The 18373-nt window shown below is 43.1% G+C and overlaps 2 protein-coding genes across 2 annotated transcripts in view; one reads left to right on the forward strand and one right to left on the reverse strand.

Annotated features, from left to right (window-relative positions):
• Window positions 1–18373, forward strand: part of beat-VII (beaten path VII) — a 38872-nt gene that overhangs the window by 15700 nt on the left and 4799 nt on the right. The window contains exons 3-8 of the mRNA XM_017142929.3: window positions 2973–3071; window positions 3323–3458; window positions 3527–3663; window positions 4347–4572; window positions 5234–5432; window positions 16115–16509. Of these exons, the coding sequence (XP_016998418.2) occupies window positions 2973–3071; window positions 3323–3458; window positions 3527–3663; window positions 4347–4572; window positions 5234–5432; window positions 16115–16509 (1192 nt within the window). The remainder of the gene's footprint in view (window positions 1–2972; window positions 3072–3322; window positions 3459–3526; window positions 3664–4346; window positions 4573–5233; window positions 5433–16114; window positions 16510–18373) is intronic.
• Window positions 9736–10696, reverse strand: Tb (Tubby). Its single transcript, XM_017142930.3, has 2 exons — window positions 10594–10696; window positions 9736–10535 (listed from the first exon to the last, which is right to left on the reverse strand). Exons 1-2 carry the CDS (start codon window positions 10606–10608, stop codon window positions 9798–9800), a joined length of 753 nt encoding a protein of 250 aa, XP_016998419.2. The 5' UTR covers window positions 10609–10696; the 3' UTR covers window positions 9736–9797.

Genomic DNA, 18373 nt, shown 5'->3' on the forward strand with positions numbered 1-18373 from the left:
GAGTTTATGGCCAATGTGCAAAACTTGACCGAGTGCGGGGAATTTCGCTGCTTTCAATTTAGTTGTGAACTTTTTGTGGCAGCACTATTCACACCGATGCCGACTCAAGGTCGATGGTTTTGCTCGCTCTAAGTACCATAAAAAAAGCGTACAAATTTTTATGGCTCACCGAGGAGGTAGAGAAAGTGCTTGGCCAGGTCAACATTAGCCGCATATTGATTATTTTTTCTGTTCCTGGAACCAAGATGGATTTAGAACACAACCGAATTGACGTTGACATTACGAGGGAATGGGGGTTCTTGGGGGTTCCATTGTTATACCGAAAGAGAAGCCCTCTCGAAAACATTAAAGTACACGGAATTCCATGTCGTGTTTCCGGATCGTGACCCGCGGCAACTTTAAGCCGCCATTGTGAATGGTGTCTCATTTGCATGGAAATTCGGGGATATATTCCTCTACTCCTCCGTCGTCCGCCGAAAAGTGTCAACTAACAAATTTAATGCGCCGCTGAGCCGCGCCAATTTCGAAGTGTGTGCTTCGGGGCGGGAAACATGCACAATTAGCTGGCCAACCGAGCGACCTACCGACCTCCCGGCCAAATAGCCAAACATACCACTCAAATGTAGACATTTATTTATTTGGCCAGTCGGTCGAGTTTTGTGGGCAGTCCAGGGCAATAGCTAATTAGTATAATTAACTATATAAGCGAGTGCGCTCGGCTCGCCGCCATTTGCCATTCGCCATTCGAATTGTTGCACGAAGCGTGGCAAATTGTGTGGAAGTGGCACTAAAAAGGCAATTAAAACGCAAATGCTAACAGTGACGTTCGGGGATCCCCTACACATGTACGACATAATTCTTTTTTGGGGAAAAAAACCCTTAGTATACATTCAAATTAAATAAACTTATTACGGTGTGGGTCCGATCTGCAATCGCAGGCAACTTCATTAATGAGCTTTTGATTTACCACTTTTCAGCCTTTGTGTATTATTTGTGCGGGGGCAGGAGAAAGGGGAAATAAGTCCCATATGCGGGCTGTCCTAATAAGCCCAAACATAAACAAAACCCGAAAGTCAAAAGAAATAAAGTCAGGCGCAGGCAGCAAACAGCAGACACGCCAAAGCAAACACATCATCAGCGGGAAAGGTAAATATGGCGAGGCCCTTTTGTTTTTTCATTACTTTGAGATCCATTGGCAATATAGCAGCGATATGGCGGCTATATATGCGGTGATGTGGCGATAGGGAGTTGCATGTCAAGTCGAGGGAAAATGTTTGAAACGACCACAAGTGGTTGATAAAACTGGATGCGTGTCTGGCGGTCCTAGAGTGCGCTAATGGCCGGTCATTCCACATCCCCAGATCCACATCCCACCACAGAGTTTGTGTGTTTGTATTCCAATTTCAGCTTTGTGTGTTTGCCCTCTCATTATGAACCCGAGAGTGGTTGTGTGGCCTTTATTGATTGACCCGCACGGCGCTAAGCACACAGGCTTGAGTAATGGCAACATTTGCGGCACAAATTACGCATACGCCTCGCCTGCCGCGGACACATTCAATAAGCACATTAATATTATTAAGTTGCGTGCAATCAATGCAATTTGTCCCAAGCGTGTCAATCGGGACATCAGCAGACGCCTGCGACGCAGACACACGTGGAGTTACCTGAGGGCATCTGATCCAAGGGTTCATGGGGGTGCATTGGACAATAGTGTTTTCAAGATCCCTACTTAAGGACATTTTTCGAGAAACTAATTATTAAAATCCTTTACAGGGGAATCAGAGAATTTTATTTTGTTACCTCTAACTGTTATTCAGTTTTTATTACCAAGAAAATAACTATAAAGGTGTCGAAAAGTAGGCTACGATATTGTTGCAATGTTCTGGAATTATTATTTTACTGCATACTTTCAGACGCCTTTTTAGATGAAATTTATTTTCGACCATAAAAATCTAGTTAATTCTAGCAAATTTAAAACCTTAAACTGTTGAATTATTTAAATTTGTTGGTAATTTTAACAACTTACTTTTGGATCTTTATCAGGCACATGAAAAATTGCATTTAGCCTAGTAATACCTTATTTTTTAATCAACTACTGGACTACAGCAACGATTAAGTCCAAAGTCCTGTCGCCACAAGAAAAATAAATTACTTTTCAACTTTAATCCGGCGCTGAAATTCCGCGCTGAAATATGATTAAAGTAAGCACATAAATGCGGGCGTTAAAAAATATGCATAATAAATAAATGCTGGGTGTAATTAAAAAATGGTCGACAAGAGCCGCACATCCGGCCAGAAAAGCGTTGTCAGCCAACCAGCCCTTCCTCCTTCCGCCCAGCTAGTTTTAAGTTGAATGTGGAAAACTTGCGCATGAAAATTAATTTCCATTTTCATTATTCATATTTGTCGTTGTCGTAAGCCCCGCGACCCACTAAAAAAACCGTAGTAACAACTTTTTTGTCCCACTGGAAGTTGCGCTTGTGGATTTTGTTTTTAATTGCAGGGGTGACATGCGCCAACACCCCGTTTATTCAGGATTCTGGCACTCCCTTCCAGAATCTGCCATTCCTTTCTGGCATTCCAATAAAAACGTTTTATTATTTACAGTTTACAGTTTAACGCGCTAACAACGAGTCAGCATTCAGTTAGTGTAACTTGTTGCCAAGTTAAATTGCTCTGCAGCTGGCAGGGAAGTTGAATTGGGACAGGGATTGGACTTGGGATTGGGGTGGTTTTTTCCTCTGGATTGCGATGGCTGGTTGCGTAACGAACGAAATTGCGCAATACCATTTAAGCCATTTATTAATATATGCCGCTGCCGGCATTAAGTGATCCTGGAACAGCCGTCAAAGCTGACACATTCAATCACTGTCAGAAACAGAAATCCTCACTCGCATTCGCATTCGAATCCCAATCAATGCTTTCTTTCTTTTAATATTGGTAAATGTTCTTTGTTTTTCTGTTTTTTGCAGGTGACATGGCTGAAGGTTGACAAGGGCAAGTTCTTTGAATTCATAAACGGACGGAATCCGCCATTCCGCAACTCGACCATCGAGGGGGCCGAAATCGATGTAAGTAGAACTGATGTCCTGGCCACTTATTTACTCAATCATCATTACCTCCGCTGCTATGTCAGTTAGTCCACAACTACACTTTAATCGTTTTCGGATTTAGCATGTCCGGTAGATTGCAGCTAATTGGTAGACACTTGCCTTAAACCCTCTCCTCTGGATCAATTGATTTGCTAATGAGCTTTCTGTGTCCGCCGTTAGTAATTCCCTTAATTTATCCCTTTTTTCCCCTGGCACCTTTTAATCAACAGTGGGACAATTCGAATGAGCAGCAGGTTACCCTAAAGGATGTCCAGTTCGATCTATCCGGCCAGTTCTACTGCGAGGTCTCCACGGATACGCCCATTTTCACCAAGGCCAGCGCCGATGAGCTGATGAGCGTGTTCTGTGCGTAATAATACACACGATGATGAGATAGCCCCAAACAGTTAGTTTAATTATACCTATATTTGCAGTGCCGCAGACGGGTCCGCCCACCATAAGGTTTCGCAAGCGGACGCCCTTCGCGGTGGGCGAGAAACTTTTCGCCCTGTGCAACACCACCCGCGGCCGCCCCGCGCCGCACATCACGTGGCTAATCAATGGGAAAAAGGTGCGTATGCGTGATATTCGAAACTCGAAGCCGGGGCAATTCTGCAAATTCGATTGCGCAATTGAAAGCGTAATCGGAGCCAAATTGCAATGGATTATTTACGGCGAATGTCTATGTGCGAGAAATGCCGCCAGGCATCTGGTTAATCACTAGGATAATGCACTCCAAAAACGACTGCCTGGGGATGGGAATGAGTGTATGTGTGGCACACAGCCGCATTAAGATTAACATCAGTTTAAGCCATTTTATAATTATGGCCTACATGGGTTGTCGACGTCGTCGGAAGAGAGCTTTCATTTTAATTGCAAAAGCCAGCGGCCAGCTGCTGTCGGCGGCAAGAGGAAATGAAATTTAAATAAATTCATTACTGGGCAGCTCTAAAATGAAATTTATTCATAAACGCTGGCCGCTGGCAGTGCAGCATGGAGTGTATGCGGAGTATATGACCAACAGATGTGGGACTGGCCCTTTGGGTCCTGATCCATATTTAATTTAAGCCGGACGCGGACGCTCGGCTGCAGATGTGCGGTGGTTTGGGCCATGGAATGGGATTTGACATTGAAGTGACTTTTGTAATTGTTTTGCTGACCGGGTATATGTAATACAATAAAAACCTCCTTCCACTGACTCATCCGCTCGTCCTTTCGGGGGCTCCTTTGTGTGTTTGTCTTCTGTATCGACAGGTGGAGGACAAGTACGTGCGCACCCACCACGCCTTCTCGTTCAACGGGAAGCACCAGCGACGCACGCAGCAGCAACAGCAGACGCAGCTGAGTCAGCAGCAGCTGCAGCAGCAGTACTTCCAGCAGCAGTACTTCAATCAGTACCATCAGCAGTATCACATCCCCGTTGGCCAATTCATGGACCGATACGACAAAAGCCTACGATGGCCGGCCGGAGCACGAGCGGGTAAGTGGTCGAGGGCTATTGTCCACGGAGGAAGTGCACTGGGAGAAATCGGGTAGAGAGAAAATAAGAATCAAAACTAATTGTAGTAAGGGATATTTTGAAATTTTCAAAATTATTCCTGTTTAAACTATAAGGGCTGTAGAAATACTCAAAACAATCCTCTTTATTAACAAATGATTGTTGTAGGTATATTATAAAAAGTACATAATTGAAGGGAAATATAACAAAAACAATTAAAATTCTATAAGTAAAAATATAAGTTCATTAAAATAAAGAAATATAAATATTTATTGTACTTGCTTACATTTTTATTAAAGGTTTTTAGTTAGTTTGAAAGAATTACAGAAAAAATTATAATAAGAAATGTGAGTTAGTATGTATATTTCATGCTTGAGTACCAACTTATATTTCCTATTCACAATTTCTTACTGCGTGTCTGCAGTTGACAAGACAACAAGCTGTGAAGCACCACTGGCTAATGCGACATTTCTGTGCTGTTTGCGTTCCAAACGAGGAGCTGCCATTGCGGCGTTTACGTTAATTAGTTTGATTGCTGACCTCCTGTGCTCCTTGTTCTCTTTGCTTTTCCTTGGCAGTTCTGCAATTCCCTATTTAACCATTTTCCCATTTTCAACTCACTTATTTTCCGCTGGCATTGCAGATGAGTTCCCGCACTTTGCGTCGCACCACCACGAGGGCCATGGTCACCATGGAAGCCTGTACAACAATCCCTTTGGCTCGCTGGCCAACTACCATGATGTGGGTGAGTTCCACGAGGTGCACCAGCGCAACTACGACAGCAACAACAAGAAGATGATGGAGATCAAGAAGCAGCAGCAGATGGAGATGAAGAAGCACAGGTGAGTCGCAGGGACATTAATCCTTGGCCCAAGCCAAGCCAAAGTACCCTGTGAACTGTATTTATGGGCTATACAAATTAAAAGGCTGCAACTTTCAGCTAACAAGAGCTTATGGATGGCCAACGGGGTAGCCATAGTAGAGGTACCTGTAAAGGTCGTGAAAACTTTTACCCACCACAAACTTTTCATATTCTTATCAATTTCCCAGGTTGCGTGTGTGGCGTGTTTATTAAAGTTTCCTTATCTATGGTCTAAAAGGATTTTCCGACGGCCAAAGCCAACGGCTGTTGGCACATTGTTAGAGTTTCTTTTGCCTTTTGTTGTATAACGCATAAATAAATTTCGTTAGCTCCTTGTGGCTGAGAAAACCCCAAACCTAAGTTACCCACAAACCCCCTACTAACCTTGCCTGGCTTTTTCGAAATCTTTACGTGGCGCGATTGGATGTGAAACGTAAATGAATGCAATAAATTATTTACGTTCACCTGTGATATTAAAAATCAAGCTGAGAAACTTTTCCAATATAACAACTTTTGGCCCCGTAACTTTGTAGGAGTGTGTAGAGGACGTGGTTGGGTAGTTGTGTGTACTGTGTGTATATGATCCTTTAAGGAGAAATGGGGGAGGGCGCGGGCGAGGTGTCAGCTTAATGAAAGCCACGAGTCGCTTGGCGCTTCCACGAAGTGGCTGCTGCTCTTTGAAGTCCACATTGCACATACGCCACGTGGCACGTCTTGGGGGGTAAAATAAGTAAGAGGTTGTAAGTGGGGGGTGGGAAGGTCAGAGGTCGGCAGTTGGGGGCAACTTGAAATAGAAATGGTAGCTCTGGAGTGCCATGTTCATGGCCTGACAGCCGGACAGCTATTGTGCACCTGAGCCCCTCAACTCTCAACCCTTTCAATTCAGCTGGCCAACTGGGTTGACAGATTACGGACTAGAACCAGGTCAGAAAAAAATCCAAAATAAGACCTGCTCAAATGTCACGGCCTGCTGGTAATTGGCAAATGAATTTGCCATTTAAAGACGGTTACTTGCCGCTTGGCTTTCACATTAGCATAAGCCGAATAAGCCGAAAAGTTTCAAATTCAGCCTCCGTAGAATCGCAGAGTTTATGGCCGTTAAAAGTTAGCGGCTGTGCATGTGTGTGCGAAATAAACCCACTTGGTTAATTTGCCATAAAGTAAAAACCATAATTTACACTCGTGCCATTTCCTCCACGCCAGGTAATCAGCGAATGCTAATTGCATTTGCCGCGGGAAAAAAGCCAGCGCCGAATGCACGAGCAGTGCGGAAAACTATTTTATAAATAATTTCCCACAATTCAGAGTGCTGTAAGTAGAAGGTTGAGTTGGAGGTCCTGTGATGAAGGGGCTGGAGGGCAGGGTAAAGGAACTAATTTCGCTGAGAGCCCAATGGCAATATGAAATAATTTATATTCAAAGCGCAGGAGGCGCTAACGCTTAACATAAGCTTCACTCGTGGCAGGCAAAAAAGAGATTGGAGTAGTCCATAAGCAGGAAGAATATGCTATCCTTTTTAAGGTACCTATCACTTTAAATGCGGTGGCAAGAAGTTACGATGCCTAAAAGTATGCAATAAAATGGCTAGGATTATGAAATCACTTATAAAGGTGTTTAAAAGTATGCAACACTATATTTTAAAAAAGCTTTAATTAATTATTTAATTTAGCACCCTTAATAGTTGTTTTCAAATCTAATTTAAATTAAACAATTTAATACAAATAGGAATGCACTCAAAGTTAATTTTACAGGGTAGTTTGTGGGTCTTCTTCACGCTTTATGCGGATTCACTAAGACCAAGATAACCGGATAGTACCGTAAATTACATGAAATTGTAAACGATTTTTTTTCCACCCACAATACTTGGCTTAACCATCCTTAAACTTTCAGCTGCAGACACCTGTAGATGGCTTCAGTTATGGGTTTATGTGGGGCGTGATTTCAGGCCCCTCATCCCCCCGACCATTACTAAAACTGTGAAGCCCCATCTGCCATAAAACCATGTGATAAGCGTTGCATATTTATGCAGCCGCCTGGCGTAAACTGGTGGAAAGTGGAATTTTCCAAAAGGGAAAGAAAAAGGGGGATCACTGAAAAGTGCACATGCAACACTAGCGAAAACAAAGGCAGGACAAGGCCGAGCGGTGCTACAATAACCAGTAACAGGCAGCGTTTATGTGCATGCCAATGTGCATAAATTCCTTGGGTTCTCTACCGTTTATGTTTATGTTTGTGTGGGCTGCTTGGCTGGCCAGGCGTGGAATAAACTGCGCTGTTTATTAAGTTTGTGCATCATGGCTGGTGGCATGCCACCCATGCGGGGGTGTGGCGAAAATATTCATGTTATTTTATGCAAATGCAATGCTAATGTCACCGCCCACTGCCCTCTGAACCCAGAAACCCGAACTCAACGAACCCAGCGACCTTGCAAGATTTACGGGTCGCATAAAATATTGAGCAGGGGTCATTCAAACATGTGATAGTCTTCGGTAGTCAGTGGAAAGTAATTAACCGCTTAACGTGATTAGTGAATTGCCTGCTGACAGACAGACAAGATAGAAAAGTGCCACCCGAAAGCCGGAACATCAGAAAGCTTTCTCATATGACCGTAGTATATGGTGTGTTGTTTGTCTTTCACTGTTTTGTTTCTTTGTTTTCTCTGGAGTACAGCTTGAAGACCCTTTAAGATTGCAACATGAAAAGAACAAAACCGAATGGCAGGCAACGAGCCACAACGGCAGAAGTTGCACGGCTGAAAAGGCCATAACACGTAGCTCTGAATGAACACTTGTCGACGGAATGGCCAACAAAGCCAGGAAGCCTGTTTTCAGCAAACCGAAGTTAATTCACCCTTTTACTAGAAACAATTTCGTTGTTTTTACAAAATTGAATGTATGGGTTTGAAAACACTTATAAATGTGCCCAAAAGTATGCAATATTGTGATTGCTGTAAATCCAAAGCATTGTTTTTATTGCATACTTTTAGACACCCTTGTACAAGATTTCAAACCGTAATGTTTTCTATTTTGTACCAAAATCAAGCAGTTTTTTATATTTTCATAATTCTATAAAATCTAAAAATAAAAAATGTAAATCTGGAGCTAATCCTTTAATTAAATCAGTGAAATTAAATCATCTGTGAAATCAAGTAAATAAAATTAAAATCACAAAGAACTTTGATTTTCCCGCATTATAAAATACTGACTAAAATGATATTACCCTTCCGGAGAAGAATGGCTCGGAATGAGCCAGCAAGGACATGGGAACAGGGATGGGAATGGCGGGCTTTATGCAGTCAAAAAGTAGTTTACACGTTGTTGCACAATTTATGTTTGTGCAACACGTAAGGCCTTTTGTGGCAGGCCCACGCCAGAGGAGAACAGAGCAGAACCGAGCTGAACTAAGCCGAGTCGAAACTAAATGTTGGGCAGGTCTGAAGGTCCTTGTCTGCGTCTAGCTTCAACCTGGCTTTTATTCCGGCGGTTTGCTTGCCCTTTGCACACTTCCTTTGTGCCAAAAAAACGATATATCCGAAAAGCAATCCAAAATGCCAACAAGCTTCGGCTTAAAGCGGCCACGGGAAACACCTCTTTAATAAGAGCTTGTTGTAGGTATGTTTTTTTCTGTGGGTTCTGCCACTTGGCTGCAAATGGAATTGCTATTAAAACTAAATTTTAAAATTATTTTTGAGGTATGTCGGGTGGGGGCTCAAATGGAAAACCGCGAAGGACCTGCGGAAAGCAGAAAACAAAGCACTTTCTGGCTTTCTAGCTTCTGTGGTTTTTCCAGCTCGCTTTACTGGAATTTCAACGACGGTCAACAAAGGAGCGCGCCCCTAAATGCAGCTGGTAATTTTCATTTAATTCTCAGTGTGGGTTTCTTGTGCAGTTGCGATGTTAGGAGCAAATTGCCACCGACTTGACCCTCAAAAGGGCGGCCATTAAATGTCGCGACTGAAATTCAGAAATTGGCTCTGTTGCGGCGGTAATTAGCTCCCTGCCCTTAGTCGATGGCCCTGATCGCGTGTGTGTCGGTAATCCTTTTGGGGGCGGGTCAACGCTGGTCGTCGTCGTCCTGGTTGACGTGCCATAAAGCGCGTTTCGGGGTCACTTAAATTTACGGCAACTCTTAAGCCCGCCGTCCGTCCAATGCCAATGCGCTTTTAGTTTTAATTGCAAGCCAGGTTCTCGGCTTCTGGCTAAAAGCTTAAAGGTAAAAGCTGACCGATAGCAACTACAAGGTGCTGAAATGACTTCCTCCATTAATCTTGGCCACATATCGAGTATGGGTAGGTACATTAAATTAAGTTTATATTTTATAGAGTAGCACTTAAAGGGTAGTCCACCTACTTGACCTTGTTTACAGGCAGGTAGGTGGAGCTGGGAGCAGCGGCTGCGGGTGGAATGTATCCTGCCGAAGGAGCCTCCAGTTCGGCGGTTACACTTCCGCTGGTTGCCCGACGCTCATCAATCAGTTGCACCTGCTGCTGCTGTTGCACCTGCTGTTGCTGTTGCTGTTGCACTTTGGTGGCAAAGTCCAGCACCGGTGCCACGCCCCCATTGTGCGAGGTGGACGAGCCGCCCAGACGCTCGTACTCCTGCTGAATGGTCCGCTGGGCATTCAAGGCATCCTCGGGAGTCCGGTACTTGACGAAGTGCACCTCTGGCTTGCTGGCACTCACATGGTTCAGATTCTGCAGCTGGTTGGCCAGGCTGGAGAGATCGCCCTGCTTGGTCAGCACATAGATGGCCGTCTGCTGCTCGGCAGCCTGTTTGGCCAGAGCCAGAGCTGCGTTCTCCAGACCCTTGTTCTCGGGAGCCCTAATGAAGACCACTCGCAAGTTCTTCTTCAGAGATTGGGCCAGGTCACTGATGCTCCTGTTATCCTCGAAATCAGCCTCGGGTGCGGAGTAGGTGAAGAACTCCTTGTTGAACTCGGTGTTTACGGGGGCATAGTTGCTGGAGTAGGATCCCCCAGTCAGGGATCCCCCAGAGATGGAACCTCCCGAGATGGAACCTCCTGAACCTGCTGCATAGTTGTAGCCACCCACATCAGCCTGAGCCACCGCCAAGAAAGTCAAAATCTAAAGAAAAATTTCCAAATCACAGAAATGCAATATTATTAATACCCATTAAACTCACGATAAATCCACGCATATTGATAGCTCCACTCCTAAACAATTTTCGTTGAAATCTGTTATCGCCGGGAGGTGTAAACCGCTAATGCTGCAGCCCATCTGGCAGAGGGGCGTTTTTATAGCTCCGAAGGCCTCAAAAGCGAGTCCAATCTAAGATGCAGATTTCAGCCGGAGATGAGACAGCGGGTGTAGCCAATCCAAAATCAAATACCAAAACCTAAAGCCGTTGCAGGTGACGCAAAAAAGCAAAATCCGTGGAACTATATCCGCCAGCATTAGTTTGCATAAATTCACAAAAAATCAAAACGGTTTGCCAATTTGGCGTCTATGGCGAACGAAATGCAAAAACAAAACTGGATGAGTTTTGGCCTACCAAAAACCATAAAATTATGGCCATTTAAGTGGAGCAATGCCAAGCGATTTGCATAGCTGGTTGTGTTTAATTAATTGCATCGGGGAAAACAACGAGAAAGAAAAACAAATCAATTACGATATCCACAGAAATTCTGGGAATGATTGGCCAAATTCAAAATTAATTAATGCAGTCAATATATCATTCAGGCAATTGACAGACGGACGCCGCGGGCAGTGGAGTCTGCCTATGAGAGATCGTCACAAATCAGGCGCTAATCGAACCTGCTACTCAGCGGACTGTCCGCAGTATCTGGTTTATGGTCATAATATGCCAAGCGAATTTCGTAAATAAGCTAAAAACAAGAGGGCACACAAAAAACCTATTTATGCAAATTAACCCCATGTCGCTTGTGGCATTTTTGTGTGGTTTAGGGTTTCATTTTATTGTCGCTTTTTTCCCGTGTTTCCATTTGCATATTATCTGGCATTTATGATGGCATTCATTGTGGAATTTGATATGCTTGATTCCATTCATTGATTGCCCAATTGAACTTAAAGCGTGTGGCTTAGATGTTGTATACTTTTCGGCCCGTCAGCCAGTGGCTGTCAAACTGTTTTGCCGGTAATGAACTTAGCCCCGTTTGCCATCGGGCTTTTCCATCGAAATGCAATCAAGTTAATTACGGAAATATGCATTTTTCAAGCCAAACATGAACATGCAACTCCGTGATTGACGATAAATGCCCAATTAAGCCAATTACGGGCGGTTTGGCCCCTGGCCCTTGGCAACTTTGATAGCCGACAGTCGCGTGCAACATGTGTGGCTTTCGAACTACCTTTGTAATAATTTCATTTAAACTAAAATTTATCAAATTGTTTTTCCTAATTGAGTGGGTTAAATGATGAACGATGGACTACTGCTAGTCCCTTAATGAACAATTTTCCGTTCGATTTGACCTCTAATTAGTTGGCCAACCCAGGTGGAAATGTTTCGTTTGGCAGGAGAACACGCATGCAATTAATATAAATAGTTCCAGGGGCACTTGATGAAGTTTTCGCATTTGCATAGCAATGCCAAACAAGTGTCTCTCTCTTTCATTTTGGCCCTGTTTTTGCTGGCACGAAGGAAACCCAGAGTTTTCAGGTAGAATGGAAGGGGGAATGGGAATTGGAATCGGAATGAGTATGGGTTTGGGTATGGAAATGGAAATGGGCGGTGGTGCCACTTTATAGTGCATAAATTATTCAATGAACCGCATGCCAGGACGAGTCAGCGACGACAAAAGAAGCTCTGCTGTCAGTTATAATTTCACACGCGTAACAGTTGCTGTTGTCAGTCGAGTTGAGTTGAGTTGGTGGAAGTATAAAGGTTGCCAACGGTGCCAGTGGAGTTTCCTGCCCGGTCTACACTGCGAGAATTAGTAATGTTGTATGCCAACATAACTATTAATAAACACTAAAAATAAATACATTTTTAAAATTATTTTGTTAAGAAAAAGTTTAATTGTTGAAATTACTATTTCCATGTTTTGTATTTTAAAACTTCCATATCAATATTTCTTTAAATTTCATAAAATATTACGAGATTTTTATGTATAAATTTGTATAAGGATTTTTAAAATGATAAAATGAATTAAATATTTTTATTTTTTTGTACCCAAAATATCTTTGAGTTTGATTTTTTAAAATTTTTAAGCATTTTAACCTTGTTTAAGTCTGTCCTTACAAATTAATAAGTATCTATCTTTTATCGTAATTGTCTGCCATTTTTACAATAAATTTCACTCAGTGTACTCTTGCTGGCTAACCCAGTTTTAAACACATATTTTTTTTCGCAGCGCTCTTTTGTGCGCGCGCGCATTTGAGCCGTAAGTTAGACACTTGTTAGGTCGACATCGACTTGGCATCGCTGCCGATGACGAAACACTTTACACCCCTGAATAGTTAATACAAATTAGCTGGCCCCGGGCAATTACTTGGCAACAAAATTTGCATGCGTTGCGCTGTGTAATTTTCGGGGAAAGAAAGCGAATCGGGGGGAGTTTTTGGCTCCCGGCCGAGGATTTGATTTCGGCCAAAAGGTTTGCCCAGGCAAAGTTAGCCTAGCCAAAAGTTTTGCTGGTAATCTGTTTGGTTTCTTTGCCATTTTCTGTAGTTGTTGTTGTTGTTGTTGTTCTTGCCAAGTTGCGGTTCACCCAAGTTCCGGTTTCCGATCTCAAGACCTCTTTTTGTGCATGGCGGCATAAGAAATTCATGGTTTTGCACGTAGCCCTTGCGCCCACTTAAGTTGCTTTGCTTGTTCCCAGCTAAGTGGGTTGATGGCCAGCCGAATGCTCTCGTTTGGATTGGAAATCCTGATGCTCTGGGCCGTTCAGTGTTGCCGGTTATTCAGGGGGATGAGTAGTATGATTATGGAGTGGAGAAAACGGAAAAGAGCTAGATTGAAAGTATTTAAAAGTTTTCGGATAATAACTATCATGCTGGTAATTCCTTAGATATACGGATTATAAACTAAGATACATAAAATTTCTACAAACCTTAAATAAAACATTTTGTGTAATAGAAGTTCAGAGTATTTAAACCCTATCTGGAATAAACTGGAATAAAAATAATTTTTATCAAATTGTTCTAAAATTCTAAATTAAAATGTCGGAAATAAAGTAAAAAGTATGAATAGATATAATGAACAGCTGTAGTTTTCGTTATCAATATTATGTTAGGTTAACCCACCCACACCCACAGATATTCTAGCCCTCAAAGTTATCCCTTAAACTGAATTTGACGGGAAGTTGGCAACCCGACAGCACAGCACTATTGCCGATTCCGTTCTGGACTGCTGTGTCCATCATAAATTGCTAATAGGTTTTGTTGCGTTGGCGTAGACGTCTCTCGTCGTTTGCCTGCGTTGGCTAACGAAATTAGGCAGCGGTTTTTGTGGCCCAGAGACACATAAATATTCGAGAGCACCAAACACGGAAAACACAGAACGAAACTACATGACTTATCAATTAATTAGGCGCATTTCTCAAATTATCGCCTTGGGTCGGGCCCCGAAAAACCCCAGAAGGTGGTTTTGCATGTCAGCTGCGAGTTAAGATATTTCGAAACCGAATCCTTCGTATCCTTGCCAAGGGTAGAGCGGAATTTAAAGTGTCATGCCAGACAGCAGTTTCATAACTTGCGCACACTATTTTGAGTAGAGGGATGGGATGAGGTGGAGGCGAAGAACTTGGAACACCGGGACCCGCATTTCCGTCTGATTTGAATTGCTCGGCAAGTTTGTTATGTTTTGAACTTGAGCTTCCTGCCACGGCTGCTGCTGCTGCTGAGATGCTGTGTTGTCCTAGCTGTTTTGCCTGGAAAATTCCCTCCATGTCTTCGTCCTTGTTTTTCACTACCGGTGGCAGTGTGTTTCCTGCGAAAAGTGCGCTCTGCATAAGGAATTTTATTAAGACAACTGCAGTGGAAGTAGCTTCGCAGTAACAACAGCTCCGTTGATGATGCCCCAGCTACCAGCTGTCATCATCCCATTGGACCATACTATACAAAACCAGGCTAGAAGATCTCCAACTGAAGCTGTCGAAGGCTTATGCGGATGCTGTGCATTTGCTCTGAGTTTTGGCCCGCATTTGTTTGCTCTGCTGGCTTAACTGGCTTACTACCGATGCTGTTGGCTGTTGGCTGTTGGCTGTCGGTTGCTGCCTTACTGCCACTCGATATTGTTTAACCCACTCCTGGCCAATTGTTTGCCCTTTGTGCGTGCTGGGGCTATGCGAAAAACATACCCGAAAAACCCAGAATTTCGGTTGTGACTACCAAACTTTCATTACACCTTTGATGGTTGCAAATCAAATCTACAGCCATAAAGAAAATTACTTTTCATCCTTTTTCCTTAACCATTATAAAGCGTATTCAGTTGTCGTATTTTGGCCCCCTACAATTTGCATGACATTTTCCCATTTTTTCCACACTTGCCAAGAGAGGAAAAGGAAGTCTGGGTATTCGGGAAAACATATATACACTTCTCCCAGGGAAGATTGAAAGAGAAGCAAACACTTGCCATAGAAAAGCAACTTTTTGCTGACACCTTGCTTTATCTGGAATACGAGTGCCTGCGGCATCCTACCTCGTATCCTTCGCATCCTTCGTCTCCTTGCAGTGCACTTTAAGCCAAATATTATTTAAATATAATTCTGCTAAAATTCTATGGCATTTACTTTGCAATTTGCATAAGCAGGCAAGGACAAGAGAGAGAGAAAGCTATGCAAATGGAATAATTGTTTAAATGAGACGGAAGTGAGCGCTTTTAACTCGAATTTCAAGAGATGCAGATGCAGATACAGATTTCGATACAATTTATGTGGGCCGTGAACCAACACAGCTGACAATTGGTTTGCCAGCATTAAACTTTATGGCCCCGACATTATTTGCTCAACAGAATCATGCTGGTGTGTGAGTCTTGGGTTGTGTGTAATGGCAATACCAAAGGTAATTTCGCTGTCATTTTGAATTTGTAATAAAGCAACATGTCGCCATGTACACGAGGCAAAGGAACAAGGCCCCGAGTAATTACAGGGAAGGGGATCGGGTTCTGAAAGCCCGAAAGCCACACAACCGCTTATCCGCAGAGTCGTCGGCTTCAGTTCATTTGTATGCCGTTCAGGCTTCTTATCAAATATGAAGCAAAGTCGTAAAAGCTAATTAGACTCACAATGTGCGATACGGCTGAATAATGCAAACTAATCAGGCCTTAATGCAGCCGAAACATTAGAAAGCCTTTGCCAATCAGCAAAAAAGCTGGAAAACTCTCTCTGAGAGCTCAATAATTTCGGTTGAATTTCTGTGGAAAATTCTCAGGGCCATTCTTGGGAAGTTTGTTGTTCGGTTATCAATTACTCAGGGGTTTTGGGCTGAAAATGGAGATGGCTTAGCTCCCCTTAGGTATCCAAAAAGCGGTTTTGTATGGGAATCAGATGTGCGTGCCCGGCATGTGGAAGCCACTCATTCTCCTCCTTCCAATCGACACTCTCACTTTCCCGGCCGCGTTTTATTTTGCTTTTCACGTTCGCACACATCAATCATAAAATGCAAATATTTACGATTTTATTTGTGTGCAAATTGCTCTGGCGTAGCCTCACACTAAAACCCAGACTCTTCCATCTAAATTGCAGGAACAGCAACCGCAAGTACCGGCGACACATAAACGAGAACGCCCTGGGCATCATCCGGACCACGCTGAACAGCGGGGGCTTTGGTCCGCAGGCTCCCAACATGAACAAGGAGCTGGGCATCCCGTCGAATGCAGGACCCATGAATCAGCTGGCAGCGGGCTACCAGCGACCCCTTTCGCATCCTGGCGGCGGAAGTGGAGTGGCTGCTGCGGCGGCGGCCGTTACTGCCGCCCAGCAGGAGAAGGGCATGTTCAGCATCAGCCAGCTGAACATCGAGCTCACCGAGGAGCACGTGGGCAGCAACAGCCGCATGGAGATCACCTGCCTGTCCACGATCCCAGCCACTGTGGGCCAGGGCGAGCAGTACGCTGACTACAAGACCTTCTCGGTGAAAGGTGAGTGGAAAAGATAGTAGAGAAATAAAATATTATAATAAATATAAAACTACTGTTAATAAGTTTTAGATATTGTAAAGTAGAAAAATTTCTATACCAAAATAATAGTTTAAATATTTTCCGCCTTAAAAATAGTGATATTTCAGTATTTTTAGCATTCACACCTGGAAACTTTAAATTTTATCCACTTTTTGCAAAAAATCATGACGTAACCTCTTATGAAAAATGCGAAAACTGGTCAAAAAATAAATTTACCAGAATGTGATACAGTTTGTTAGCTTAGGTTGTTAGCTGCTCAAAACAGTCAATCTTTTGGCTGTGGCCCTTGATTTAACCAAGTTACGATTGAAAACTTGCAAAAAATAGAGGTAATTCTTTGCAAGATCCTACTGCCGAATTTCTTTCATCAAAGCTCGAAATATTTGTAAAGATTTTGTTATGTTTATGTTTTTAAAAGATTTTATTTTTTATATAGGTACATTTTATAATTTTTGTATTTAGAAAAAAATGTTTTGCTGCCAAACACGGTGCCCGTGCGTGATTTGCATAAATACGCAGACTACATTGTGCTCTCATATTTTTCCGTGGATATATACTTTATTTATTTTATGTCGTGTAATGCTATGCAAGGCAAATATTTGTTTCGGTACACACACACAAATTCGCCTGAAATTACGACCAGTGAGCTCATCAAAATGTCCTTCGCGCCACAAAATTATGAAATGGAAGATGGAATCACGGATGAGTTTTCACAAAATAAATTAGTATGATAATGTGCAGGGGCATTGTTATTTGCTCTCGTCGACAGTCGACTGGCAAAGCGAAAACCGACGAGGAATTTTAAACAAAAGCCAATGCGTTGGCTTTGTCTCAAACTGGGAGATTAGATTTTTCGTCCTTGGATTTGGTTGTTTGCTTGTTTGCCTAACTGGTGTCGTACACAAAAAAGGGGGCGTCATATGTTTGCCGTTTTGTCTACGTTTAATTTTCATTTACTCCACCTCTTTGTGAAAGAAGAAGAGCAGGCCAAACAAAGGTTAATTTATATATTTGCCGGCTTTGTTTGCCTACGAGCCGGTTGTTAACACTAACGTCCCAGCCAAGTCGTTGAGCCCCCGTTGTAAATTGTCCTGAATTGTACGAAATAATTTACACATTACCAGGCCCATGACTCACGATGGTCGTTGGCCAACTTTTCCCCTCCGAACCATCGTCCTTGGCCAACAAGGAGGCAGCCTCGTTCGTTGTCTCCTTGTCTTTCGACCTCTTTGCCTCAGTGGCCGAGTGGCTGCCAACTGTCACTTGAACCAAGGGGCGTATGCGTGTTATTTATGTTGCGTGAAGTGCGTCATTTGTTTGGGCCACTGCCACTTGGCCGCCGAGAATGCTTCACTCTGTAATTGTTTCTTATGCCGCCCTAAGGGGCTGCCATCAGTTTGCTTATGCGAAAAGTTTTCAGCACAGCGGACTGAGGTCTCTTTTTCGGGACCAATCATTCTGACGACCTTTTCAGCGGTTTTCGTGCCTCGTTCTCAGCGGTTAACCATTTCTGGCTAGATAACTTGCGGAACTTATCACGGCTCTGAATTATTCATTTTACGGTGGGAATTTTGCCATTTTCAATTTGATTTTCTTGCTTTATCCTTGACCTCTCATAATGGCTGTGTCATTTATTTCGGCTTTATTTGTTTAATAAATTTTGGTATGCTTTATGAAACATATATGGAGTTTAATTAGATATAGGTATACATATTCAAGAGCTAATAAACTACTATTCTTATTCAATAGATAGTCTTTGAGAGAGAATGAAGTGCGAGGGAGATGGAGATGTGCATGCAACTAAGCAGCTGTTTGCACTGCTTAA

Source organism: Drosophila takahashii, chromosome 3R, assembly GCF_030179915.1.
Source record: "Drosophila takahashii strain IR98-3 E-12201 chromosome 3R, DtakHiC1v2, whole genome shotgun sequence".
Lineage (NCBI taxonomy): Eukaryota > Metazoa > Arthropoda > Insecta > Diptera > Drosophilidae > Drosophila > Drosophila takahashii.